The sequence below is a fragment of the Myotis daubentonii genome, chromosome 15 (assembly GCF_963259705.1).
Source record: "Myotis daubentonii chromosome 15, mMyoDau2.1, whole genome shotgun sequence".
NCBI lineage: Eukaryota > Metazoa > Chordata > Mammalia > Chiroptera > Vespertilionidae > Myotis > Myotis daubentonii.
In genome coordinates this window covers 41,889,367-41,917,087 of record NC_081854.1, presented here as the reverse complement: position 1 = coordinate 41,917,087, position 27,721 = coordinate 41,889,367, and the positions used below count along the sequence as shown (strand labels likewise).

Genomic DNA, 27,721 nt, shown 5'->3' with positions numbered 1-27,721 from the left:
CTATAAAAATTTGTTTTTAAGTGAGAAAAGCAGGTTATGTTCCATATGATTTCACTATATGTGGAATCTAAAGAATAAATTAAACAAACAAAACAGAAAGAGATTCATAAAAATAGAGAACAAACGGAAGGTTGTCAGATAGGAGGGGGACTTGGGAGGATGAGTGAAAAAGGTGAAAGGATTAAGAACTACAACAGGTAGTCACAAAATAGTCACAGGGATGTAAAACACAGCATGGGGGATATAGTCAGTAATCCTATATAATAAAGAGCTAATATGCTAATTAGACCAAACAGCAGAACGACCATCCGGACAACCTTCCGGACGAAGCTGGGGCTGCGAGGGCCGAGCCCCTTGCACAAATTTCGTGCATCAGGCCTCTAGTCTATAATAATAAAAGCATAATATGCTAATTAGACCAGACGACCTTCCGGACGAAGCCGGGGCTGCAAGGGAAGCCTGAGTCCCGGGTGCCAGAGGGAAGCCGGTGCCAGCAGCCAGGGGAAGGAAGGCCTACTCTTGGACGAATTTCATGCATCAGGCCTCTAGTATTGTAATAACTGTGTATGGTGCCAGGTGGGTACTGGACTTATGGGAGATCATTTTGTAAATTATATAAATCTCTAACCACTATGCGACACACCTGAAACTAATCTAAAATAATATTGAATGTCAACTGTAATTGACAAATTAAAAAAGAAAGAACAGGAGATTATGAAATAGTATATAAGGCACAATTACGTTTCTATAAAAATGTATAAATGTATATTGTACACATAGTAAAATCTCAAAGTACATGTTAACTGTGGTTATCTTTGGTAATTATGGATTTTTAGTCTTCATTTCTGAATTATTTTACAATAATATATTGCTTTTGTAAAATATATTTTATAGATATTAAAGAGGAATGGAGAGGGAGAGAGAGATAGAAACATCAGTGATGAGAGAAAATCATAAATTGTCTGCCTCCTGCACACCCCTTACTGGGGATCAAGCCCTCAACCTGGGCATGTGCCCTAACTGGGATTCGAACTGTGACCTCCTGGTTCAAACGTCGACACTCAACCACTGAGCCACCCCAGCCGAGCAATGATGTATTGCTTTTAAAGTCCAAAACACAATAACTGTTTCCATTTTTATAAGTGTTAACAAGATCAGCAGCGTTTGGGAGAGCATCACTTAAGCCTGCAGGCTACTTGGGATTTACAGAGAGCAAAACCGCTCAACAAGTCCCACAGCTGTGTGTTTGCTTTAGTTTTGCAAACTGGGCACAATATTAATTGCACATTTAAATATGATAAAATCAGACTTGAGGTTCCCAGCAGAGGAGGCATGTCGTTCCTGGGAATGACCTGTGTAGTGTTTGGACTGCTGCTGTGTTACAGGCACCACCACTCTCAACTCACTTGAGCAAGGCGGTCACATACTTGTGCAGGTATTTCATGAATCCGGGTTAAAGGCAGTGAGTCGCTGGGAAAGCCCAAGGGAAGCCAGTAGAGCTGTGCTCTCAGAGCACTGATCTTTGTTGAGACATGGAGCCCGCACGGTCCCCTTCATCCACAAGGTCTTGCTACAAAGAAGAAAAAAAAATGCAGACCTGAATTAAGTCGTGTATTTAGTGATGTCGTTGATTTACATTCTGACACAAGATTCTTGCCTCGTCAAACACCGGTGGACATCTGTCCCCGGCCAGTGGTGGCCAGTCTATGCACTGCACTTTGAGTAAGACTGCCGTGCAAAGAGGCTATTCTTGAATGGTTAATAATATCAAAAGCGTTACACTCCCAGGGAGTGACGCCACTAAGAACGGCCCAGCTGCTACCTCTGTCCTTGCTGCCGACGACCCTGCACACGAGGACAGCTTTCTTTGCATCTTCCTCCCCTGGGTCTCCTGGATCTTCCCAGACCAACACTTGAACATGTAGTTTGTTTTCCTTGTTTCCTTAGAGAGGAAGGGAGAGGGAGAGAGAGATAGAAACATCAGTGATGAGAATCATAAACTGACTGCCTCCTGCACACCCCCTACTGGGGATCGAGCCCTCAACCTGGGCCTGTGCCCTGACTGGGATTCGAGCACAGCTCGAAGGAGCACAGCTCTACTGGCTTCCCTTGGGCTTTCCCAGTGACTCGCTGCCTTTAACCCGGATTCATGAAATACCTGCACACGTATATGACCGCCTTGCTCAAGTGAGTTGAGAGGGGTGGTGCCTGCAACACGGCAGCAGTCCAAACACTACACAGGTCATTCCCAGGAACGACATGCCTCCTCTGCTGGGAACCTCAAGTCTGACTTTATCATATTTAAATGTGCAATTAATATCGTGCCCAGTTTGCAACAAGTTCCCAAGGGTCTATGGAGACAGCATAAACCCTTTGCTCTTCAAGGATGCACGATGAAGCTCTTCCATGATGGGCTGAATATTTCTCCTTTCTCTTTATTTTATAACAGCACCTTGAATTTAGCAGGTAGTCAAATGGCACTTTTATCAGGGCTCAGTAGGTTTGCAGAACCAACTGCAGCCCCAGTGAAGGCACTGGCAGAAGAACAAGCAGCTCTGTAGAGGGCAGATGGCCCAGTGGCCATGGTAACTGCCTCTGTTCTCTCTGGTTTCAGCTGAGTGACTGCAGCCTGGGAGTGGTGTTTGACAGCCTCGACACACTCTTTGCTCGGAACGCGGCCATTGCTCTCCTCTGCCTGCTGAAGGCCATTGGCAACAGGGAGCACATCTACGTCCTCAACATGCCCCAGGATTACGCAGGCATGAAGGCCCAGGAGAAAGCCAAAAAGGAGCAAGAAGGCAAGGCCCATGCCCTTCTGGACTGTCCTTCACAGGCACTCACAAGTCTTTCCTTTACGTATAGCATCTTAGGCTTGTTAAAGGCTTCCCTGGCATGATAGCCCATTGGGCTTAAATGAAACTATTCCATTTGCCATCTCATAGGTGCCCAACCTCTGCCCCATAAGGTGGCTGGGAGTTCTTATTTCTTCCACTTTTTATGTGTGGGAACTGAGGCAGAAAGGACCTGTAGAGAAATTATAGACTAAAGGGTGGACTTGGCTCTTCTGACAACAGGCACAGTCCTCTTTTGTCCAGGATCTCACTGTTCACACTCATCTTCTCCGGAACTACAGCTGACCCCCGGGGAACACATCACAAGTCCCGTCTTGACTCAGGTGACCGGTTAGCTTGTTGGTTTTTGTTTTAGCCAACTGTGCATTTCCTGTAAAACTAGAGGTGCTGCTAAACTCTACGAAACCAAGTGTACATTTTAGCCTCGCGTGTACCAGGCTGTGCGGCAGACCTTGTGTACACATTGGATGTCTTTAAATGGTGTGTCATTCCCATTTTACAGATGAGGAAAATGAGGCTCAGAGATATTATGTCAGATCACATGGCAAATTAGTAAGACCTTTCCTTTTTTTTCTGTCATTACACCAGTCGCCTGGAAATAACTTTCACTGATTGAAAAGTAGATACATGCACACCGAGTAATATTGGTGAACAAGTTCCCAATTTAGTCAGAAGCAGACCTAGCACGTTGTGGCCTCCAAGAGAGGAGGTGACACGACCCCTGGGAAGCAGATTCCTGCTCTGGCCTCCGCTCCATCCACATCACTGCCCTTCCTCACTTGGCCTTCCCTCTCTCTTCTAGAACAATCCACACAAATCATAATGCTTTTCCAGTGAAGAGAATATCACAAACACTGAGCTCTCTTAGTTCTTAAACAGAACTCGTACTGCTTCCTTATATTCTCACTCCGGGGAAAATGATTAGGAAGAATGGCCAGGCAGGGTTTCCAGCAGGATTTCAATCTCCAGGTCCCTAGTTTTCCAGAAAACTCATTTCCCCACAAGGATCAACTTAAAAGAAAATAACTCTCTTCATTTCCTCAGTTATCTGTGGATTGAAGTTTTTCACAGTTGCGTTCTGAAAAAGCCCTGAGACAGCAAATGTAATAATATTATTATATCCAAATCTAATTCTTATTGAACATTTATGAATATGCCAGGCACTGGGCTTTACATGATTGCTTATTTGAGCCCACAACACCCTATGAAAGGGGAGTTATTATTCTTATCTGTTTCTGTCCCTTGGGAAATGTTGGGAAAAGGACTCAAATGCAGATCTCTGAGCCCAAAGCTAAAATGAGAATGTGAGGTGAGGATATCGGGCCGGTGACGTGTGAACGAGAAGCCGGGTGCCTTTGTGCTGAGTGCGAACCACACTCTGGACCCGAATCAGCAGGCGTGGAAGACGATCCTGAGTTCTGTCACCCTGAGCTCTTCAGTGGCTGTGCTCAGAAAGAGTGACGCCAGTGGGTGGTATATTTCCTGTTACTGCTGTAACAAATTACCACAAACCTGGTGACCTAAAACAATACAGATATATCATCTTACGGTCTGGAGGTCAGAAGTCCTAAAATCAAGGTGTCAGCAGGGCTCTACTCCTTTGGAGGCTTCAGGAGAGAATCCCTTCCCTTCCCTTCCCTTTCCACTTCCCAGAGGACTGCTGTTTCCTTGGCTCATGATCCCTACCTCACAGCCCTCTGGCATTTGTTTCTGTTGTCACATCTACTCTCCTTCTGCTTCATCACCGCATCACCTTCTCCGACTCTGGCCCTTGGTGATGATATTGGGTCCACTCAGATAATCCAAGAAAACCTCTCCAACTTAAGTTCCTTAACCTCATCACATCTGCCAAATCCTTCCTGCCATGTCAGGGGACATATGTGTGGGCTCTGGGGATCAGGACGTGGGAGTCTTTGGGGCCACTCTTCAGCCGGCCACAGACGGAGACCAGTTTTGGAGCTATGTGAGTGAAGGAAGCCCCACCAGAGACTAGGAATGCTGCTGCCACCCCAGCCACCTTTCACTGCCACAAGCTGTGTGTGACTTTCCTCCCCTTCCCATCTCTGTTCCCCCACACAGAGCAGAAACAGAGGGAGGCGCTTGAAAAAGAGAAGGAGCGTCTCCAAAATATGGATGAGGAAGAATATGATGCGTTGACAGAGGAGGAGAAAATCACGTTCAATCGAGAGGTCCAGCAGGCCCTGCGGGAGAGGAAGAAGAGGTGAGAGTCAAGGGCTGGCCCGAGCGGAGCAGTTCCCCTGGGAGCAACTTCCATGGGGCCCACAGGAGCCCATCCCGGGGACCAGGGCCATCCTCCAGGGTGGCAGCAATGGCCACAGGAGACCGGGAGGATGACCGACCGGGAGCAGGAAAACGTCCTGCCCCTCCAGGGTGGTGGGTGCTGCAGCCTTGCAGGGCCTCTCTGTTCTCCTCTCCCTCCTTCTCTCTCAGGGACACGGGGGCTGGGTGAAGGCTATGCCATGTAATAGGGGAGGGGCTTCTGGCCCCAGTGCTATCCTAGGGCTCCCATTGGCTCCCCCTGACCACTGTGCCCTAGGTGTGGTGACCGGGGACCACTCTCTTCATGTGGGCATGGTGGTTGCTCCCCAGAACTCAGCCATTTCTCCTCCTTCCCCGGCCATCAGCTTGGCCCTGGGTGGTGCTGTCCATTCCCTGAGGTCTGGCTGCTTCTCCAGCTTGATCCTCGGCCTGAGTGCTCCCAGCCAGCACTGTCAGCCCCTTCTAGACCCATCATTGGGACCACATGGGAATGACCGTATCCCCTCCACACCCCGTAGGGCCCAGCAGAGGCAGGGCTGCTATTTCAGGCTCTCAGACATAGTGGCAGTGGGATATATGCCCTTGCTGCCTCCACATGTGCTGGGGGAAGGGGGCCCCATTCCCTACCACTCCCTAGGATTCCAGCATTGGAGGGGGCAGAGCCAAGATACTTGCCTGCAATTTTACTAGTACCTCCTTCCTTCTGCCTTTTCCTTCCACCTCCAGGCCCCTCCCACTAACCCCCAACGAGCCTGCAGGAGACCCTCAGTTCTTCTCCTGCTTGGTCCACTGTATAATGCCTGCCCTCCAGTGGTATGGAGGCCTCATTATTGGATTCCACAGAATCTCTTTTTCTCCTCCAGGCATTGCTTTCAGGCATTCATCTCAAGGTGGATTTAGCAAATGCAAATCTGGTCATCAAAGCTCAGCAATGACCTGTGTATCACACATACACACACACACACACACACACACACACACACACACACACACACAGTGATGATGAGTCAGCTTCAGTGTGTGGAGAGAAACAGCAACAAGGAACAACCAGGGATTCCTGGAGATAAAAATAGGTGGGTTCTGTCATGCCAGAGATGCTGTTCCCTCCGCATGTGTTCACGTTGGCGCCTGGCCTTGGTGCCCGCACTGCCATTAGCAGCAGGGCAGGCACAGCTGAATTCACAGCAGGAAGGGAAAGAAAGAGAGAGGAGAGGACTGTGGCTCTCAGATCCAACACTGTGGTTCCAAGCTAGCCATGGTAGGGACTGCTATTATAAACACCATTTCTTGCCCTAACCGGTTTGGCTCAGTGGATAGAGCATCGGCCTACGGACTGAAAGGTCCCAGGTTCGATTCTGGTCAAGGGCATGTACCTTAGTTGCGGGCACATTCCCAGTAGGAGGTGTGCAGGAGGCAGCTGATTGATGTTTCTAACTCTCTATCCCTCTCCCTTCCTCTCTGTAAAAAATTAATAAAATATGTTTTAAAAAAAAGGAAAGAAAGAAACCACATTAGCCTCTTAAAAAAAAACAACACACCATTTCTTGCTTTCTGAACATAAAATGACAGTGTAGGAAGCTGGGATACTGTACTAATATCAGAGCAATCTCTGAGAGCTTCTTTTAAAACATCAAGCCTACTTTCAGCCATTGCCTTGCTCTCCTTGGAAAGGAGTTGGAATAGAAATACAAATTAAGTGAGAACTCTTTTTTTTAAATATATTTGTATTGATTTCAGAGAGGAAGGGAGAGGGAGAGAGAGATAGAAACATCAATGATGAGAGAGAATCATTGATTGACTGCCTCCTGCATGCCCCTGACTAGGGATCGAGCTCACAACCCGGGCATGTTACCTTACCAGGAATCGAACTGTGACCTCTTGGTTCATAGATCGACCACTGAGCCGCACCAACTCTTAGTTGAGTTTCAGTTCATCAGTTTTGCTGAAAGACCATTCAAAGATAGATGTGAGCCATCCTTTCCTTTTTTTCTTTCCCTCCCTTTTTCCTTCCTCCTTTCCTTCCTCCCTTCCTAGTTTCTGAGCTTTCATTGTTTTTTTTTTTCTTTTTATGCCCAAGAAGACTCTGCCACATGTCCCCCCACCCAGCAATCCCAGGCAGGGAGGGGCTTGATCCTGTGGCCTCTGAACTCAGCTTTCTCTGCCTGGTTTCATAAAGGGAGCTGGAGAGATTGGCAAGGGAGTTGCATGAAAAGAAGCTACAACAGGAGCTTGAGCGGCAAAAGGAAGAAGATGAGCAAAAAAAGAAGACGAGAAAGACAAAGCAAGTAGCACCAAAGGAGGAGCCAGCCCTGAAGAAATCTCAGACCAGCCGGCAGGTAGAAACCCCCCCTTGCTCCTTCCCAGGAGGAGAAAGCAGAGGGACCAGCCATTGTAACCAGCCCTTCAGTCCAACCCATTTCCCCCCCCAGAAAACTGACCCGATACTACTAGGTGGGTTTTATGTTGGAGCAGAAGGTAGGAGGAAAGGGACCAACATCTGTTGAGCAATGATTGTGTGCTAAGCTCTGGGCTTATGCTTCGTGCAATCCTGTCAATTTTGGCATCCTGGCCCCCACCCTGCGAGGTTCTAAGACAGGAATCCCGTTTGAGGTTGAAAGAGGGGAAGTCAAAATTCCAGGATCTCACCCAGTTATGTCCGACCACAGCCCTTGCTCTTTCCACCGTCTCTTCAAGCCCCCTGGACGCTGCTGAAGAGGCCGGTAGTAAAGATTTGCCTCCAGTAAGTTACCAAGTCGGCGACGCCCCTGTGTTCACGCAGGAGCTCGCCCTTGGTAACAGTCCAGGGAGAAGTTCAACATCAGCTTGTCCTTGCAGAACAAGGACCATCAGTGTATCAACCTGTCAAGCTCGGGGGTCACATCTGTGTCCACTGTGATGGGGAAGGGGCCGAGCAGCCCAAGCAGCGCCCAGGTGGCCATCACGGCTGAGGGGTGCACGGGGGCTCATTCAGCGCTGTGAGTTCTGGGAGTGAAGTGACAGCCAGACTCCCGGGCAAGGTGCAGGCTGGTCCCAGTTGGGTGAGCAAGAGTCCAGTGACCACAACACCCTGTGCCTCTCACAGGCACCGGAAAGCAGGTGTAGAGGGGCCATTCCGGGTCATCTTCTCCTCCTGACCCTGCAGAACACCAGCTCTCAGCCAGAATGCACATCAGTCACCGTGCCCAACGCCAGGTCCCAGCGGGACCTGTACCAAGGGAGGGCCACAGAATGGACATTTTGATAAAGGTCCCCACAGTGATTCTTAGGCACAAGTCCACTGTACTTAAGTGGCTGGAATCCCCTGAGGACTTCTTACAAAACAAAACATCCTCTTGCTCTTTTTTCATGTGATTCTGTGACCTGCTCTCCCTGAAAGAACTGTTTTATGCCTATGTTCTGTGTTTTGCCTTCTAGACTCTTACCTTTTCCAAACTAGAAGGCAGGATGGACTTGGTAGAACCAAAAGCTTCTGAGAAGGACCAGGGAATGGCTGAGAAGGACGAACTGAGCAAGAAGAAAAAGAGCCAGATGGCAGATAACATCGTTGGGTTTTCCCTGGTCCAGGATCAGGAGGACAGCGAGGGGGACCTCCAGAAGGAAGCTGACAAGCCTCTGGCCCAGAAGTTTAAGATCTATGAGCTGACTCTGAAGGATATCCAGAACCTCCTCATGTACTGGGACCGGAAGCTAGGCATCCAAGTGCCTCACATGGGGGCTGAGGACCTGACCCACGAGCCCGAAGACCAGCGCCAAGTCCCATCGGGTGGGCGCAAAGGCCGCAAGGACCGGGAGAGGGAGCGCGCGGAGAAGGAGCGAGCGGAGAGGGAGCGCCTGGAGCGGGAGAGGGCCGAGCGGGAGCGGCTGGAGAGGCTCCGGGCGCTGGAGGAGCAGCCGGACGGAGGAGACGTGGACAGGGAGGAGGACCACGAAGGGAAGAGGGATCTGGGTGTGCCATTCATCAATATCCAGACACCCGACCTTGACGGCTCCACCTGGAAGCAGGCCCTGGAGAATGACAAGCTTCCCAAAGGGGACCAGGTACAGACCCTCCTCCGGATGGAGATGTAACCAATCAGGTAGCAGGTACTGTGCTAATGGTCATGAAAGGACTTCTTTCTACATTAACATCTATATCCCCTTAAATCCATTCATCTCTGATACCCCCCCCCCCCAGGTAAGACATTAATGGCTAAAAGGGCCTTTTTCCATGTGGTGACAATCCATAAAAAGTTCCCCAGATCAAAGTTATTCCATCTAACCTCCTGAAAAGCCACCTGCAGGGTCGATTTTTAATATTGACGGTTCGGTGCTACATGCTGGCGAGGCCGGCAGATTTGGGGTGAAGCAAAAGGCTCAACCACTCAAAAACCTTTTTCCCACAAGCTTCCCACGGTAACAGAAATTATACTATGAGATAGCTCTTACGTTCCTAAAAACAAAAGATTTTGCATAAACCAAAGCCACCTTTGGCAGTGGTTATCACAGCCTTTTGTCCAGGGACAGAACTTTGTCTACATTAAAACACTAGAAAGCATCTGCTGAGAACATTGAGGGGAAGGCGGGAGGTCTGAGCCACCCTGTTCTCTGGGGGAGCGGGGGAGAGGCAGCCCGCCTTCCGCGCAGCAAATTAACGACCGGTTTTTCCTTTAGATCCTAGACTACTTGGGCCTGGGCTCCTCTGGGCTGCCCATCCCGCCTCCAGTCTTATTCTCCATAATCCCCTACCCTCTGAAGCGGCTGCCGTTGGCCCCCACGGAAATCATGAAGCATTTTATGTTTCTCATCCCACTCTCCGAAGAGCTGGCCCTGCTGGAGGAGAAAAGAGAGGCGGAATCAGAAGTAGACCTTTCGACGACCACCACCACCACCACGAGCTCCGCCAAGGTAAAGAGCGGGCAGCGCGTCCTGACCTTGGCCGTCTCCCTCCACAGGCCAGCGTGGAGCACGGGGCCGGGCCGGGCGTCACGGCGCTCAGGCGCTTCCCCTCCACCCGCCGGGGATCCTGCGGAGGACCCCGCACCAGCCTCTCCCCCTTCCAACCTGTCCATTCCCCAGGCACCGTCTAGGGAATTTGTCCAATTACTCAGAAGCTCATCTGTAAGAGAAAAGGAAGCAGCACTAGTCTTTTAAAAAAGATAGTGTAATGTATGCATGAAGCTAAGTAGTGTTCACAGTGCCTAAGAATACAAGAATCGACAGACACAGGTTAAGGGAACACACACCACTAGAGAAGAGACAGGTTACTGAAGAAACGGTGATGGGAAAATTGGCTATTTTATCTCCTTGCCTGATACAATGCAGTAAAATTAATTCCAGCTGGATTAAAAATATAAGCAACGAAGTGAAATAATGTAAAAGTTGCCCTAACCGGTTTGGCTCAGTGGATAGAGCGTCGGCCTGCGGACTGAAAGGTCCCAGGTTCGATTCCAGCTAGCTAGGGGCATGTACCTTGGTTTCAGGCACAGATCGATGTTTCTCTCTCATTGATGTTTCTAACTCTCTATCTCTTTCCCTTCCTCTCTGTGAAAAATCAATAAAATATGTTTTTTAAAAAAAGAAAAAAGAAGTAATGTAAAAGTAGAAGAAAATATATACACTATGACTAAAGCAAATCACAAAGGGAAAATAGAGTTGACCAGTGATGTGCAGAGGATGTGTCCATTCAAAATTATGGAGGGCCTTTTTATTCCCAGAAGAGTATGCTGGGCCAAAATTTGAATCTCTTCACATGACCTCCTACAAACCATGCACATCAGCAAAGACTAAATAAAATCAGCAGCAAATAGAATTACCTTTAGGCCCTGCCTACAGCTCCAGTGGATGACAGAGAATGTGCCATCTTCAATGTATAAGCAAGCAGAAAGTCAACATCTTTGCTGAGCGGCAGCCGTGGGCAGGGCTTACGAGAGCAGAGCCCAGATGAAAAAATAAAGAAAACTTGCCACCTCAGAGGTGACTATGACTCTTTTCTGAAAATTGGCCATTACCAGGAAAGAGTTGAGATTCTTTAGCTTAACCATTTTAGGAGGAACTCTAGTGTACCTCCAATTGGACAAAGGAAAGCTCTTCATTCTAGAAGAATGACAGCTGACATTATAGAAAGAATAGAATGAGAAAAGTATTATTCTGTTACCCGCAGTGGATGGGGGGTGATGAAGGCACGCCAGTGGGCACAAAAAGCAGCAGTTTGTTGGGGAACAAGACACGCACCAGAGCCAGAGCGTCGTCCCGCAGGTGACTGGTCTGCTTTGGAGGGAAAAGTCGTTGCTGGCCGCATCTGGCAGGCACCCCTCCAGCCACACGAACACACACTTTGCATCTGTCACTGTGGGCCAACCTGGCATTGTTTGTCCCCCACTCTGGCGGAGTGTGATGTACACGGCATCCTCTATAAATCTAATCAAGCTTTGAAGCCTAATTTTCAGTTTATAGGAAATACAGGGAATAAAGGAACAAGTTAGATGTCACTCTGAGAACAGTCAGAAAATTTTCAAACTACGGAATATCCTGTAAGAACACAGAACTGGTATCTCTAAACAATCAGCGTGACTGGGAGGGGGCACGCGGTCTCCATCAAAAGATACTAAAGAGCCTTGGCCAGTTTCGCTCAGTGGTTGGAGCATCGGCCGGCTCACTGAAGAGTCGTGGGTTTGATTCTTGGTCAAGGGCAGGTGCCTCTGTTGCAGGTTCACTCCCCATCCCCTGATTGGGGCACATGTGGGAGGCAGCCAATCTGAGTGTCTCACATTGATGTCTGTTTCTCTCTCTCTCTCCCCCTCCCGTCCTCCCTCCCTCTTACTCTCTCTCAGGAAAACAATGGGGGGAAAATATCCTCAGATGAGGATTAACAAACAAAAAAAAATACTAAAGAAACACCACACAATGCAGTATAGGAACCCAGTCCCTGCCAGAGTCAAGCTTTCTTTAGGTCTTGGCCTCCTCAGGGAATGGCCCCGTTCTGGCCTTCTCTCCTCTACTTCTCTTCTACCCCGGTGTGGGAGGCCGGGCCCTGCCCCGCTCCAGGCAGCCACCAGCATCCCCAGCCTGCGGCACATCACCCCCGCCTGCAGGCAGCTGTGGGCATCTGTGTCTCCTGTCCATACGTAAGATGAGCATGTGAGACCTTGTGCTCATTTCTGATTTAACCCCAGGAGGAGCCGAACACCTCGTCTAAAGGGAACAAGCAGAAACTGAAAGAAAAAACAGACCAGATTCGGGACACTCTGAAGGACAAACGCCGCATCGCCTTCAACAGGAAGGGCCTTTCTGGGGCCATTTCTGGCACCGTTTCCCCCCTGTCAGACATGGACCAGAACAACTTGTCTGGGCAGCACTCCCAGGACAAATTCATCAGGTGGGCCCCCAGGTAACCGCAGCCGGGCAGGGGCAATGCCCAAACCCCATGTGGAGGGGGCGGCTGTCAGGGCACCGGATGGGAACCAGGTGGCTCTGCCTGTGGGCCCTGCAGAACCCCAGCAGGACAGGCCTCCTCCCGGGCAGCAAAGGGAGCATTCTCACTTGAAAAGCCCGTGTGGTCATTTGCAGGTTGAATCATTTCCGGTGGATTGTGCCGGCCAATGGCGAGGTGTCGTTGAGAATGCAGTTCTCTGCTACTGATCTCGGGAACTATGACCAGACGTTCAACTTTGAGATCCTTGGAACTTGCCGCCAGTACCAGCTTTATTGCCGTGGTGTTTGCGCTTATCCATACATTTGCCAAGACCCAAAGTAAGTGTCTTTTATTTTCAAAGAAAGACAGACACATTTTAGTTCTCCTCCATGCTACTTTGAACAAGGAGGCATATATATATATATATATATATTAGAGGCTGGGTGCATGAATTCATGCACATTGAAAGGAAATTAATTAGAAGGTGGTTAGAGGGGCGGGATTGGGCGAGACGGGCTGGACATGCCCTGAAGCCAACCTCCTGCGGTCCCTCCCCATCCGGCTGCACCTGGGGCAGTGCCAGGGCTTGAAGGGCATCTGCAGAGTGAGCAGGATCCCTCTGGCACAGCCGTGGGCAAACTACAGCCCACGGGCCAGATGCAGCCCATTTCAAATGAATAAAACTAAAAAAAAAAAAAAGGCCGTACCCTTTTATGTAATGATGTTTACTTTGAATTTATATTAGTTCACACAAACACTCCATCCATGCTTTTGTTCCGGCCCTCCGGTCCAGTTTAAGAACTCATTGTGGCCCTCGAGTCAAAAAGTTTGTCCACCCCTGCTCTGGCAGATAGGGTCCCTTGGCCTGGCCTGTGGGGATTGGCCGAAACCAGCAGTCTGACATCCCCCTAGGTGTCCCAGAGTGTGAGAGGGCACTCTGCAAAGTTGCTGTCACTCAGCAGCTCCTGTGTTGAGTATCTGCCCCCTGGTGGTCAGGGCACATCATACCTACCAGCTAGTCAGCCAGTCGGCTGGTCTGCCAGTCGCTTATCCTTGTATATATATATACATATTAGTGGATTTCAGAGAGGAAGGGAGAGGGAAAGAGAGATAGAAACATCAATGATGAGAGAAAATAATTGATCAGCTGCCTCCTGCACACCCCTTACTGGGGATCGAGCCGCAATCCAGGCATGTGCTCTGACTGGGAATCAAACCATGACCTCCTGGTTCATAGGTCAATGCTCAACCACTGAGCCATGCCAGCTGAGCTGAACAAGGAGACCCTTAAAAGCAACATGGAACTGGGACAGACTCCCAGACCCTTTTGTACTGGGCTTTAGTGTTTTGGACACGGACTAAGCCACAGGAATGACATGATGCCATGAGACTGAGATGAAGCTAATATTTGACCAGTTACTTTGCTTATTCAACCAATAAGCAAACAAACAGATTTCATATTTAGTGTAAGACATTTTATGCTGAAATAGGTGTGAATCTCCATGGGTGCGCTTTTTTATGAGCCCCCTATGAACCCCAAAAAGGCACCTGGCCGAGCAGGCTAGTGGGGCAAGCACACCTTCCCGCCTCCAAGGAAGAGGCCTTTTATAGCTTGTCCACCAAGAGGGCCTTTTGCAATTTTGATTAAGGAGCCACCTTGGACGAGGAACTCAGGAACTAGTTAATATCTACAAGAACTAGTGTTCCATGGGATTCTTGGGAATTTTTCTAGCTGGCACACCAGAACAGGTCATCCCACTCAGTTCTGTCATCATCCCCTCATTATGAAAGACAGTAGTGGGAATCTTTTTTCTCAAGTTCAGACTGCACTGTTTTCACTCCGGCCAGGGGAAGGGAAGGAGAAGGAATAACAGCTCAACGAAAGTCTTCAAAATTAAGAATCATCTGTCTCCAGACACCTGGACCCTCTGCTGCAGAGGGAGTGTGGGGTTCCTGTAAACACCAGGGGGTAGCATTGAACTTCCTCCCAGACAGCCTCTCCTCTTCTCTTCCTCCCCTGTGTCCAGAGTGGTGTTCCCTCAGCGGAAGATAGACGTGAAAGCAGATGAGATCGTCTTTAAGAAGTATATTATAAGCACAGACACGTTTTACTTTGGGCCACTGCTTTGTGGAAAATCAAGAGATAAGTAAGTGTGCCATCATCTCCAGGCAGATTTTAGACCCCTGGGTTGGGCTCACGAGTGTCACAAGCAGAGTTTCTCTGTAGACATAGCTTTTATTAATGCTGCCACACTCCCTAAACCACAAATTGGGAGAACCGAGTTCTTGTTCCCCAAGCTTCTGCTAAGATGAATGGGGGTGCCATTTTTCCAAGATGGGAGAGCCTGGAAGAGGACCAGGTTTTGGTGACGGGGGAGGGATCGGATCAAGAGTTCACTTTGGGATAGGTTAAGTTTGAGATGCTTGGAAGATATACCTTGTAGCCACATAAAGGGAATAGGCTATACAGTTTTGGTTCTCAGAGTTTTGTTGCCTGTCCTCAAGATAACAAAAGCTACGGGTGTGGATGAGATTGCTTGTGAAGAGAGGATATAGTAAGGAGAGAAGGGCCTCAGACGGAGCCCTGAAGAATTCCACCACACTCCAGAGTTGAAGCCAGCACAGGGGATGGGAAAGCGGGCCAGAGCTATTGTCGGAAACCAGGAAAGAGTGGGGTCATGGAGCCACAAGAGGAGGGTATCATTGACCACAGTTGAAGGTTGCAGAGAAGGTAAAGAGATGAGGACATCAATGCCCACAGGATTCAACAACATGGAGGTCCCCAGGGGCCTTAGCAAGAGCCCTTTGCGGGGGAACTTCTGAAGATGTAGCCCAAGTGCAGTGATTTGAGGAGTCAGTAGAAGGTGAGAAAACGGAGGCGAGGTGTGAAGATAGCTCTTGGGGACAGCTCGGCTGTGAAGGGAATTGAGAATGGGAGGGAGACATGGAGTCCAGGGAAGGCAGTTCATACACGGTTGTTCTTACAATGTTTGGATGGCAAGGGGAAGTAGGGAGGGAGAGGCTGGAGTTGCAGGAGAAAGTATGGGCCATCAGCTCCCCGAGACAACACAATGGGATGTGTAGGTATTGGCTTTGCCAGGAAGAGGCACCTTCATCTATTACAAGGAGGGACGAAGGTGAGATAGCTTCAGGTGCAGGTAGGCTTACAGGTTTGGTTGGAACAATGAGAAGGTGCCCATGCAACTGTCGGTGGTCTCCATGGGAAATGATGGGAGGACTTCTCCAGTGAGGGTGTGAAAAGTTTTTGTGGAAAGTGAGAGAGAGAGAGAGAGAGAGAGAGAGAGAGAGCGAGCACATTAGAGAAATAGATGAAGATTCCCAGCAAATTGGAGGCCCTGGTGAGGTTGATGATTATACATTTTTGGTGGCACTAGTTTTCTCAGTTATACACAAATTTCTTATTCTCTAGGCAGGGAGGTAAGACCCAAACTGAAACCAAGGTCTCAACATGTCATCATTCAGTCTAGCATGCATTGTGATAAGTATAGAGGGTTTATTTCTATGTTTACTGGTGGAGCTAAAGAGCCATCTTAGTTCCCCATTCCCTTAATACCTCCAGTTTGTTTCCTGAGGTGCTGGGCTAGAAAGTGAAGGTGCAGAAGGTTTGCTGATGATAGAGAGGATCTTCAAGGCCCAGGAGAAGGGCTTGGGAGAGAGGAGGGTGGATCGGGTTGATGGCCATAAGATACAGAGAAGCCTGGTGGTGGTGGGAATCAGGGAAAACAGCCATTCGGGACAGCACTGGAATTGGAACACAGGATTTGGGGCCAAACAGCACTGGTCCAGGAGGAGGACAATTACAGTGGCCCAGAAACAAGGACTAGTGCAACCAGGTATAATTCATTTATTTTTTTAAACCTTACTGAGCCTCAGCGTGCTCGTTTGCAAAGTGGGAAAACAGTAGCACCCACCTCACAGTCTCTGAAGACTGCCCTGGATTGTGCATGTGAAACTTACAGCACAGCCCTGGAGGGTGGCTGTGAAGGCCACCGCCCCTCCAGCAGTCCCACAGAGAGAGCTGTGTCTCTCTGACTCTGATTTGGTCTCTGCCGTGCACTCTCCCTCCTTCCTCCGTCATAGCCTGTCCACAGAGCTTTGCGGGCTGTTTCTGGGCACCAGTGGGTACTATGGTGCCTTGCCTTCCTGACCTATCCTATGCTCTCTGACAACGTGTGTCTTTGCTGGCATTTCTTGTGCGGTTCCTTTTCTGAGCGCCAATAACTGAGCAGCTTCCAGTGCTCAGGCTGCTTGACTCTATGGCTCTCTTCCTAACGTCCCAGGAAACAAACAGCCCTGTAACAGCAAACACCGCCAAATGAGTCCATGATGAGACAGTAACAACCTGTGTGGGTGCCGAAGGCGGTGAATGAGGTCATCTCTAAGACAGAGGTGAAATGAATTACTCAGGTGATCAGCTCTTCTGGGAAGATAAGCCCTGGAAAGGATAGAGCTGTATATTTCTTAGAATTCTTTACAACAATAACCACCATTTTTTGAGCATTTGGTATCTGCAGCTGTGCTAAGAGCAATGGCTGCACTCATTCATTGAATACTCCCAGAAATCCTAAAAGTATTGGAATCATTCCATCTTAGAGATGAGGAGACCAAGACATGGGGGCAGGGATCAGGCTGCCTCCGTGTAACCACTCTGTCCTTTGGAATTGTCTTGACCCCCCACAACTGCCTTTTCCACCTGAGATCTCAGTCAATCCTCACATCCACATTCCTAATTTATCCCTCATTTTTGTTCATTTCCAGGTATAAGTCATCTTTGTTCCCAGGCAACATGGAGACACTGACAATCCTGAACAATTCTCCAATGGTCACGGAGGTGTTCTTCTGTTTCCAGAATGATGTCAAAGCAAATACCTACTTCCTGGAACCCATGAACATGATTCTCAAACCCAATGAGAAGCAGGTACAGCCCCATGGAGACCAGTCCACCAGGGTAAGACTTTCTTGGGAAATTTGAGGCCTTGGTATCCTCAGTGTAAATGCCCTTTGTTTCGCCTCTTCCACTAGATACTGACCGTGTGGGCCTACCCCACTGCAGTTGGTATCTTTGAAGACAGCATAGTCTGCTGCATCAAGGAGAACCCGGAACCAGCCATCTTCAAATTAAGCTGCGAGGGGGTCCGCCCAGAACTGGATGTGGAACCCAGGCAATTGCATTTTGACCGGCTTCTGCTGCACAGGTCAGCGTTCTCAATGCCACCAGGACTGGGATGGAATTGAAGGAGTATTTAGTTCTAGGGTGGCCAACTCATCTGGATTTGCTCAGGGCTTTCCTGGCTTAGCACTTAGAGTCCCACGTGATGGGAAACTTCTGGTCCTGTGCAAATCAGGATGGTTAGTAGCCCTATTTGCTGGTCTTTAGCAGCATCAAGACACCCCCCACTCCCACAAGATCAACCGCCAAAGTGTGAGCACATTTGCATTTTTCTCAGAAGAAAGACTAGCTTTTTCCCGATTCTCAAAGCAGCCCATTACCCTAAAAGTTTAAGAATAGTTAGCCTAGAGATTATAGCACAAACAGAGAACATTAGAACGTACATATTTGTTCACTGGAATCTATGATTCTAAATAGAGAATGTTTCTTTCTGGACCTGCTGGGACAGAACGGATGACATGATATTATGATATGGATGCTGCATTCTTTGATGGATACCGTCAGGCCCCATTCCTTGATAAATACTGATTAGTGAACTAAGCTATCATTGAAATAACCAGAAGTACTTCCTCTGACCTGCCACAATAAATCAAAAGCACTTGAAACTGACAAAATGTCTTCTGGTCTCTGCAGAAAAGAATCCAAAGTAGTTCTTTTCCACAACGTCACGACCCTGCCCGTGGCCTGGCGGATCACCAGCCTGGAGCACCTGGGCGAGGACTTCTCCGTGTCCATGCTGCAGGGCACCATCCCCCCCAAGGCTGACTATAGCCTGCAAGTGCACTTCCAACCCTCCAAGCCCGTCAACATCAAGAAGGCGTTTCGGTTGGAGGTGAGGCTTCACCCATCTTCAGACTTGGCCGTCAAAATGTGTACACACTGGGATCTCTGACACACACACGACCAACACATACACACACACTGCCAACACATACCCACTGCCAGCACACACTAAGCCAGGTCTCCCTGTTACACACTCTTATCTAATCCCGTTTGACAGCCCCAACCCACAGTTTCTGCTCTGCACACACTGTGAGCTCCCCGAAGTCAGCCTCCTTCATGGCGGATTTCCCAGGGCTACGAACAGGGCACTCAATCCGTGCAGAGTGAGTGAGTGCTTGGCGAAAGAAAAGATGGAAACTCCTAGTTAAAACTCGAATTTGGTGATATTCACAAACTTCCCTCTTGGCACCCAAAGCACCAGTGATGGGGAGTGGTGACAACTTGTCAACTTGCGGCTTCGGCAGAGAAGCGGGCGATCTCTAGGCAGACGCAGGAGAGCGGTACCCACAGCCCAGTGCCCTTCACCTTGAAAAACGGACCATTCCCACCCCCTCACTAGTCTCAGGAGTCAATGGTTGGGTCCAGCTGACACCAGTTCAGATGTTTCTTGGGACATTAAGGGAGGAATTACCCCCAGGGGTGACAACAGAGGGGGACAGTGAGCAGCTGGAGGCTGGGGGGCCTTGCTTTTGTTTTCTTGTTTTTGTCTTTTACATTTCTGACTTTAATAGTAGTAATGCTCATGCAAATAAGGCATTTGAAACTTGCAAAAGAAAAACATTAAACACTTTTTGTGAAAAATCTACGACTTTTTCTACATATTAAGCCAGAAACAAAGAACAGAACAATTCAGATTTACCAAATAGGTAGAGCAAGGATGATTAAGAATATACAAGCTTTCCATTTCCATTATTGGAAGAGTGCTCTTCAGGTTTATTTTATTTCAGAGTTCTAAAGAACACTTTTCTGCAATGTATACTCACAGCCCAGGCTTCAACAATATTGCAACAATCTTGCAAATAAGTTAAACCCAGTAATTTGACAAGATAGAAAATGCGGTCTCATTTTTCCATTCTGATATTAATGGTCTACACCAGCATTCCCCCAAAGGGTGCTATGAAGAACACTTATCCTACCAAATGTTCAGTGAAGACAAAATTCAAATATATTTCAGAAATAATCCTAACCCTACCTGGTTTTGCTCAGTGGATAGAGCGTCAGCCCACTGACTTGAAGGGTCTCAGGTTCGATTCCAGTCAAGGGCACGTACCTCAGTTGCAGGTTCAATCCCTGGCCCTGGTCAGGGCTTGTGCAGGAAGCAGCTAACTGATGTGTCTCTCTCACATCGCTGTTTCTCTCTCTGTGTCTCTCCCCTTCCCTTCTACTCTCTCTAAAAATCAATGGGAAAATACCCTCAGGTGAGGATTAACAAAAAAATAAAAACAAAATTCTATTCTATAGGACATACCCATAGGATAGAATTTTCTAAAAATAAATATTCCTGCCCTAACTGGTTTGACTCAGTGGATAGAGCATTGGCCTGTGGACTGAAGGGTCTCAGGTTCAACTCCAGTCAAGGGCATATACCTTGGTTGCGGGCACATCCCCAGTGGGATGTGTGCAGGAGGCAGCTGATCGATGTTTCTCTCTCATCAATGTTTCTAACTCTCTATCCCTCTCCCTTCCTCTCTGTAAAAAAATCAATAAAATATATTTTAAAAAATAAATAAATAAATAAAATATTCCTATCACATTTCTTTCATGATTCCCACTGCGTGTTACGTAATTCAGGCTCTAAGCACCTCCTGGGTCTTGCTTTTACTAAAGACTCTCTCTCTCATCCCAACAGGTTTTGGACCCAGACAATCTTGTTGGAGTTGTTCAGATTGAAAACATCATGATCATTGCAGAGTCCTACGACATGGCCTTGGACATCACCTTCCCCAAAGGTGTTTAGCAGTCACATCTTCTGGTGCAGTGTAGTGCAGGATGACAAGAACTATACTGGGTGGAGGGTGACGTATCCTGAGATGGGAATCTTTTGGTGCAGTATAGGTGGTTATTGGAGGAGGGGTAAGATTTCAGTAAATAGTAACGCACGCCCCAGAGTGATGTTAGCAATATTACAAGAATCTCAGTTTGTCCAACTGGAAACGACGGCAGGGGGAGAGGTCATGTAGACACAACATTTGCAGAGCTCTTTTCTGAGCAGTCATCTGAGAGTGAGTACCATCTTCCTGCCTGTATTAGTTTTCTATCACTGCTGTAACAAGTTCCCACAAACTTGGTGGCTGCAAACAATAGAAATGTCTTATCTTTCGGCCCTATGGATCACAAAATCCAAAATGAATGTCACTGTACTAAAATTAAGGTGTTGGCAGGGCTGCATTCCTTTCTGGAAACTCTGGGCAAGACTCCATCTCTTGGCTTTTTCCAGCTTCTAGAAGCCACCCCCATTTCTTGTCTCATGGTCCCCTTCCTCCATCTTCAAAGGCAGGAATGTTGGGTCAAGCCTTTCTCACATTGCTGGGTCTCTGGTTCTCCCATGTTTGTCTTTCTCTTTCACTTTTAAGGATTCTTATGATTATATTGGGTCCTTCAGAGAATCCAGGATCATCTCCCTATGTTAAAGGCCGATGATCAGTAATCTGAATCCCATCTGATACCTTAATTCCCCGTTGCTAAGTAAACTAGCATATTCCCAAGTTCTCTTGGGACAGGAGTGGCATGATTCTGCCCACCACATGGCCCCATCACCCAGCTTAGATAGAGCCTTTGACCATGCCCTTTTCCACCTCCCTCCTTTCTCTGATAGATCTCAAAAAGATTCATAGAATGTTAGAACTACATGTTTGCCTAGATGTCATCAGTCTCATGTACAAAGATAGTTGCCACAGCATTATTTATAACAATGGAAGAGTGGAAATAGCCTAAATTTTTATCAGCAATGGAATGCTGTTATTGTAGGAATAGTACTGTAAATTATGGAACAGCCATATCACAATATGTCGTACACCCATTAAGATCACATTGAGGATGCCCTGGCCAATTGGCTCAGTGGATAGAGTGTCAGTCCACAGACTGAAGGGTCACAGGTTCAATTTATGTTCAAGGGCATGTACCTCGGTTGCAGGCTCTGTTCCCCGGCCCCAGTTGGTCAGGGCACATGTGGGAGGCAACCAATCAATGAATCTCTCTCACACCAATGTTTCTCTCTCTCTGTCTTCTTCCCACTCTCTCTAAAAATCAATGGAAAAATATCCTGGGGTGAGGATTAACAACAACAACAAAAGATCACATTGATGAGGAGTTGTTAATTATGTGTGGAACTTGTTATGATGTAATGCTAAGTAAAGCAATACAAATTTATATATAACTAGAGGCGCAGTGCACAAAATTCGTGCACAGGCAGGGTCCCAGCGGCTGCCCACTGCTGGCTGCCGGCCGGGGTCTCCTTTCCCCCAACTGCCTGCTGCCACCACTGCCACCACCACAGGTGGCCAGGGCAGGGTCGGCCATGGGGAGGGGCCTAGGGCTGTTGGCAGACCAGCCCCGCCCCCTGGTGGGACTCCCAGTGGAACTCCTGGTTGAGGGGACAATTTGCATATTAGGCTTTTATTATATGGGATATCCCAACTCTTTACACCATACACTTAGTGCAAAAAAATTGTTTGAATACTGGGAGTTTTAGCTACTGGGAGACATAGAAGGACAGTGAACCTAAGATAGAAGCCAGAGGGAGCTGCCCCATTAAATTGGGTGCAAGAGCACTGTCTGTTGTTTGCTAAGATGCAATTACAAAAGCTTTTCTAGCCATGATGTTTTCAGAAAGGAAATTCTCTGAAATTATCACCATGGCTTTTCCACGTGACATGCAATAGGAAATCCCCCTGCCTCTTGTTCCCACCCCCACTTATCCTCCCCATCCCGGCCCTGGCCTCTGCAGGAGCTGAAGGAGGCCTCGATTTTGGGACCGTGAGAGTCATGGAGGAGGTGAAGCAGCCCCTGCAACTGAAGAACCGTGGGAAATATGAGATCATGTTCAGGTAACCTGAACACCATCCGGCATGTGGTCACCTGTGTCCACTCCTGGGGAGAAAAATGTGTCTAGGAGATTTTTTAAAAAATGTTTGGGGCAATCATAAGGACCATCTCTGCTTTCAGCCTCTCCTGGTTTCAATGAAGGGAATTCCAACTGCTAAGAGAGCAGAGATTCTCACACTGCTCTCAACTCTGCGGCTTTGTGGAGACCCGTAAGGGCCCTCTGAAGGCACCTAGCACCACGGGGCCTGAGGGGGAGATGCTGTGAATAGGAGATACTTGGGGGGGGGGGGGTCCTGGGGTAGAGGGAGAGACGGAGATGGAGAACCTGGCCTCAAGTTGCCCTGCCCTGTCTTCAGCTCCTCTGTTTCATAAATTGGCATTCTACATAAGATTTCAGGTGGGTAGATGTTCCAATTTTCTTTTTTAATTTTAAGAAGCACTGTTTGTATACATTCCTAATGGCAGCCTAGAGGACTAGAGGTTCAGCTTGGGCTCATCTCTTGAGATTAAAAATCTGGTGATAGCCCAGCCAGCGTGGCTCAGTGGTTGAGTGTCAATCTATGAACCAGGAGGTCCCAGTTCTATTCCTGGTCAGGGCACATGCCCAGGTTGCTGGCTCGATCCCCAGTAGGGGGCATGCAGGAGGCAGCCAATCAATGATTCTTTCTCATCATTGATGTTTCTCTCTCTCTCTCTCCCTCTCCTTTCCTCTCTGAAATCAATATATATATATATACATATATATATATATATATATATATATATATATATATATATATATATGAAATATGGTGATAGCCAGAGGGAAAGGGGATGTGGGGATGTGGGGAAGGGAAAGTGGGAAAAGGTGGGATGAATGGGAATAGAAAGAGATTTGACTTTGGGTGGTGAGCGCACAATGCAATATGCAAATGATGTTTTATTGAACTATACACTTGAAGCGTGTATGGTCTTATTAACCAATGTCACCTCAATAAATTCAATTTTTTAAAGATGAAAGACTAAATAAGGGAGTTTCCTGAGAGAGGAAAGGGTGGTGCTTGGTGGGGAGAGGGAAGAGGTCACTCAGGCAGGGTCACACGAACCTCAGTGGCAGTGCCAGCACCCACGGCCAGTCTATTTCTATGAAAAGTCATCCTTCCCCAGGAGAATTCACAGCTGATAAAGGGACTTCCCCTTCACAGATTTGGAAGAAATTCAGTGTATTCATGATAGTTTTTTTTTCGCTCAGAAAATGCTGAAAATTCGAGAGGTGCCACTTCAATACTACCATTAGTTAGAACCATGTATTGAAATAAATAAATACGAATGAAAGCTTAACAGACCTAAAGAAAGCCACTGGCACTCAAGCATTAATGCTGAATGCAACTGTGCCTGTTGGCGAGTTTTGTTTCAGGTTAAGGCAGGGTTTTAGCTCCGCTCTTTCAGGTTGCATGGAAGAGTCATCCTCTGGTTCCAACAGGTGATGAGGGGATTGTGCGGGGAGGTGAGGGAGTGCAGGCACCTGCAGGCAGCAATGGCGTGACCAGGTCCCCTGGGGCATGAGGATGACATGCAACTCCAGGTGTCCCATCTCAGCTGAAGTTCCTGCTCCTTCTCTAGTCCCTTGTCATTTTCATGAGTCAGCTCATCTCTGTGGTATCTCACCTCACCTCCATGGGACCACAGCCCCCCTTTCGGAAGGCCTCTCTTACAGGGTTCCTGCCCCCCACTTTCTCTTCTTTCTTGGATCCCCTGTCTTCTGTGTCACTGTTCCTTCTGTGTGTGCTGCACCCAGTCTCAGAAAGGGGAAGGAGGGAGGGAGGGAGGGAGGGAGGGAGGGAGGGAGGGAGGGAGGGAGGGAGGGAGATGAATTAATATAGTTGACCCTTATCCAGCATCAAGTGTCCCTGTTGGCCAGAGATTTCCTGCTAGGGCACCACTTCACCACAGGCTGGAGATGGCTGTCTTTGCCTCAAGCATCACTCACTGGCCTGGTCAATCCTGGCTAAGGATGGGTGGTCACAGAGTGCAATGCACAGTGGACACTGCTAGGCCAAGTAGTTAACCAGGGCCAGAGGTATGGCAGGCACTTAACAGTCTAGAGCAGTGATTCTCAACCTGTGGGTCGCCAACCTGTGGGTCGAGATCCCTTTGGGGGGGTCAAACGACCTTTTCACAGGGGTCGCCTATGACCATCAGAAAACACATATATAATTACATACTGTTTTTGTGATTAATCACTAGGCTTTAATTATGTTCAATGTATAACAATGAAAATACATCCTGCATATGGGATATTTACATGACAATTCATAACAGGAGCAAAGTGACAGTTAGGTATGAAGTAGCAACAAAAGTAATTTTATGGTTGGGGGTCACCACCACACGAGGAACTGTACTAAAGGGTCGCGGCAGTAGGAAGGTTGAGAGCCACTGGTCTAGAGTCTGCTCTCTAGTATCTTGGGTTCCCTGGATTATGACCTATACTGACCTTTATTCTTATCTTCCAGCTTTTCTGTGGACTCCGTAGGCATTACCTCAACCAATATAAGTTCTATGATCTCAGTCCAACCCAGGAAGGGCTCAATGGCCACAACAGATAAGCCCACAAATGTCCAGGTGTTCTTCCGCGCCAAAAAGGAAGTGAAGATAGAGCAACAGCCAGTCCTGCGCTGTCAGGTGAGAGAGCTCAGTGGCAGGCTTGTGGGGCGCGTGTGAAAAAGAAGAGCACAGGGTCTCCCCACGCTCCACGGGGGGAGAGGGAGGGCCGGCCTGGGTGGCAACCAGAGAGGATGCACCAGCGTTTGGTCCCCAACTAGTAGGTCCGGGTAGGTCAGGTGGGAGGTAGGCAAAGTCATCAGAATTGAGGGCGCCAGCAAAGCAAGGTGGACCCTGCTCTTTGGGGAGCGCCCGAGACAAGGAAGCCGAGGTTAGTCATCAAGTGCCGAGGAGGAGTGGGGAAGGGAAAACAGGAGGCAAAGTTGGTCTGTGTCAGCCATTTTCAATAGGTGTGCCCCAAGAATTTTTAAAACATGCAACAACACCTGACTGTTTAGTCAGGGGCACTGACCTCTTTTCCTTTAGACTGTCAACTTAAAAAATGACAACAGCCAACACAACAATAGCCATCTAGTGTGAACGAATCAAAATTATACCTTTTTTTTTTTTGTCAGATTGGCAAAAAATATATTTGTTGGTGTGCCGCAGAATTTTAGCAATTAGTGTCTATGAGAAGGTTGAAAATCCCTGGTCTGTGTTGATCCATGCCATGGCTAGTTTGTAGAAAGTTTTATGTTAGTATTTTCTAATACTGTTGATGCAATAATATAAAGAGAATGAAAGGAACATGCCTTCATGCCAACGAGGAAAATAGGCAATGAATTAGACGGTCAGTGGAATTCTGGAGCTATGCCGGTAGCTGATGTCTTCCCAATCCTCCTTTCCTTTCTAGATCATTGAGCCCAATATGACAGACGGAACTGAAATCATTGCCAGCATCCCAATTAGGCTTTCTGTGAATGCAGTGTTCTCCAAATACAACATCAGCCCCTCCTCCATCATCAACTTTGGGGCTCTGATCTGTGGCACTCGTAAAAGCACCACCTTCACCATAGAAAATCAAGGTGTTACTGACTTCAAGTATAACCTCTACAGGATGACAGGAGAGAGCTCCATTCCCCAAAAGAAAGCGTAAGACAGCCATTTGCTTGACTCGTTCCATTCCCTAGTTAATTAGTGCTTTATATTTTACAACGAGCTTTCATATATTTTATCTAAATTCACCTTATTCCCTGTTGTGAGTGAGGTCATTAAGAAATGACTCATGCGCCTTGGCCAGGTGGCTCAGTTGGGTGGAGCGTCATCCCATACACCAATAGGTGGCTGGTTCAATTCCCGATCGGGGTACATACCCAGGTTGTGGGTTGGATCCCCAGTCAGGGTGTGTGCAAGAGGCAACTGATCACTGTTCCTCTCTCTCTCTCTTCCTTCCTCTCTCTAAAAATAAAAAATGACTCATCCAAGATTATCCAAGAAATCACACCAGTAGATCTCAATTGTGAACCTACATCTCTGACTCCAGATTTCACATACTTTCTAATTAATTAAAATTGTTTTATTCATTAACTTACAGTTGACTTTCTAATAAATTGGTTTAAATCAGATATACATACAGCTTTACATTGTTTGTAGTTGTTTTACACTTTTGTGGATATCCTCTTTCATTTTGGCAAAGTATTAAGAGATTTTTTTGTTAAACTGTCGAAAGTCTCTATCTTCCTCATTTAATTTCAACCTAATATTTTACTTATTTTATAATAATTTAATAATGTTTATAGATATTATAATACAACTGTGTGTTGCTTTAAATTGTTTTTTATTTATTTTTCACTTTAGCATGCACAAATTCATGCAAAATTCTCAAAAGAGGATAGAACTTCAGTTGTTCTATCTTCAGTTGGTCATTAAGCAAGTGAATGCTCAAATATATAAATCTCTCAAAAGGTTAAAATTGCACCTCAAATACATTTGGATATTTTAGGGGAACTAGCCTCAGGAAAATTAATTGTTGGGTAAACTAGCTTCAAGTGAAGTGAATAGTTACCCAAACTTGTGTTTGTACTATTCTTTAAACTACCTCGTAGTTAAAAATACTTGACAGCCCTGATCGGTTTGGCTCAGTGGATAGAGCATCGGCCTGTGGACTGAAGGGTCCCAGGTTCGATTCCGGTCAAGGGCATGTACCTCGGTTGCGGGCACATCCCCAGTAGGGGGGCGTGCAAGAGGCAGCTGATCTATGTTTCTCTCTATCCTTCTCCCTTCCTCTCTGTAAAAAAATCAATAAAATATTTTTTTAAAAAAAAATACCGTGACTGCCCTGGCCAATTTTACTCAGTGGTTAGAGCATGGGCCTGCAGACCGAGGGGTCGAAGGGTCTATTCCTTTTTAATTTTTTAAAATATATTTTATTGATTTTTTACAGAGAAGAAGGGAGAGGGATAGAGAGCCAGAAACATCGATGAGAGAGATCGATCAGCTGCCTCCTGCACGCCCCCCAGTGGGGACGTGCCCACAACCAAGGTACATGCCCTTGACCAGAATCAAACCTGGGATCCCTGAGTCCGCAGGCTGATGCTCTATCCACTGAGCCAAACCGGTTTGGCAAAGGATCTATTCCTAGTCAAGGGCACATTCCTGAAT

The 27,721-nt window shown here is 47.6% G+C and overlaps 1 protein-coding gene across 1 annotated transcript in view; it reads left to right on the top strand.

Annotated features, from left to right (window-relative positions):
- Positions 1 to 27,721, top strand: part of HYDIN (HYDIN axonemal central pair apparatus protein) — a 341,424-nt gene that overhangs the window by 262,265 nt on the left and 51,438 nt on the right. Inside the window, 15 exon segments of the mRNA XM_059665442.1 lie at positions 2,615 to 2,798; positions 4,932 to 5,073; positions 7,309 to 7,468; positions 8,547 to 9,170; positions 9,783 to 10,016; positions 12,284 to 12,486; positions 12,678 to 12,860; positions 14,550 to 14,669; positions 17,302 to 17,461; positions 17,566 to 17,738; positions 18,347 to 18,545; positions 20,346 to 20,445; positions 22,443 to 22,542; positions 25,033 to 25,201; positions 25,974 to 26,212. Of these exon segments, the coding sequence (XP_059521425.1) occupies positions 2,615 to 2,798; positions 4,932 to 5,073; positions 7,309 to 7,468; positions 8,547 to 9,170; positions 9,783 to 10,016; positions 12,284 to 12,486; positions 12,678 to 12,860; positions 14,550 to 14,669; positions 17,302 to 17,461; positions 17,566 to 17,738; positions 18,347 to 18,545; positions 20,346 to 20,445; positions 22,443 to 22,542; positions 25,033 to 25,201; positions 25,974 to 26,212 (2,990 nt within the window).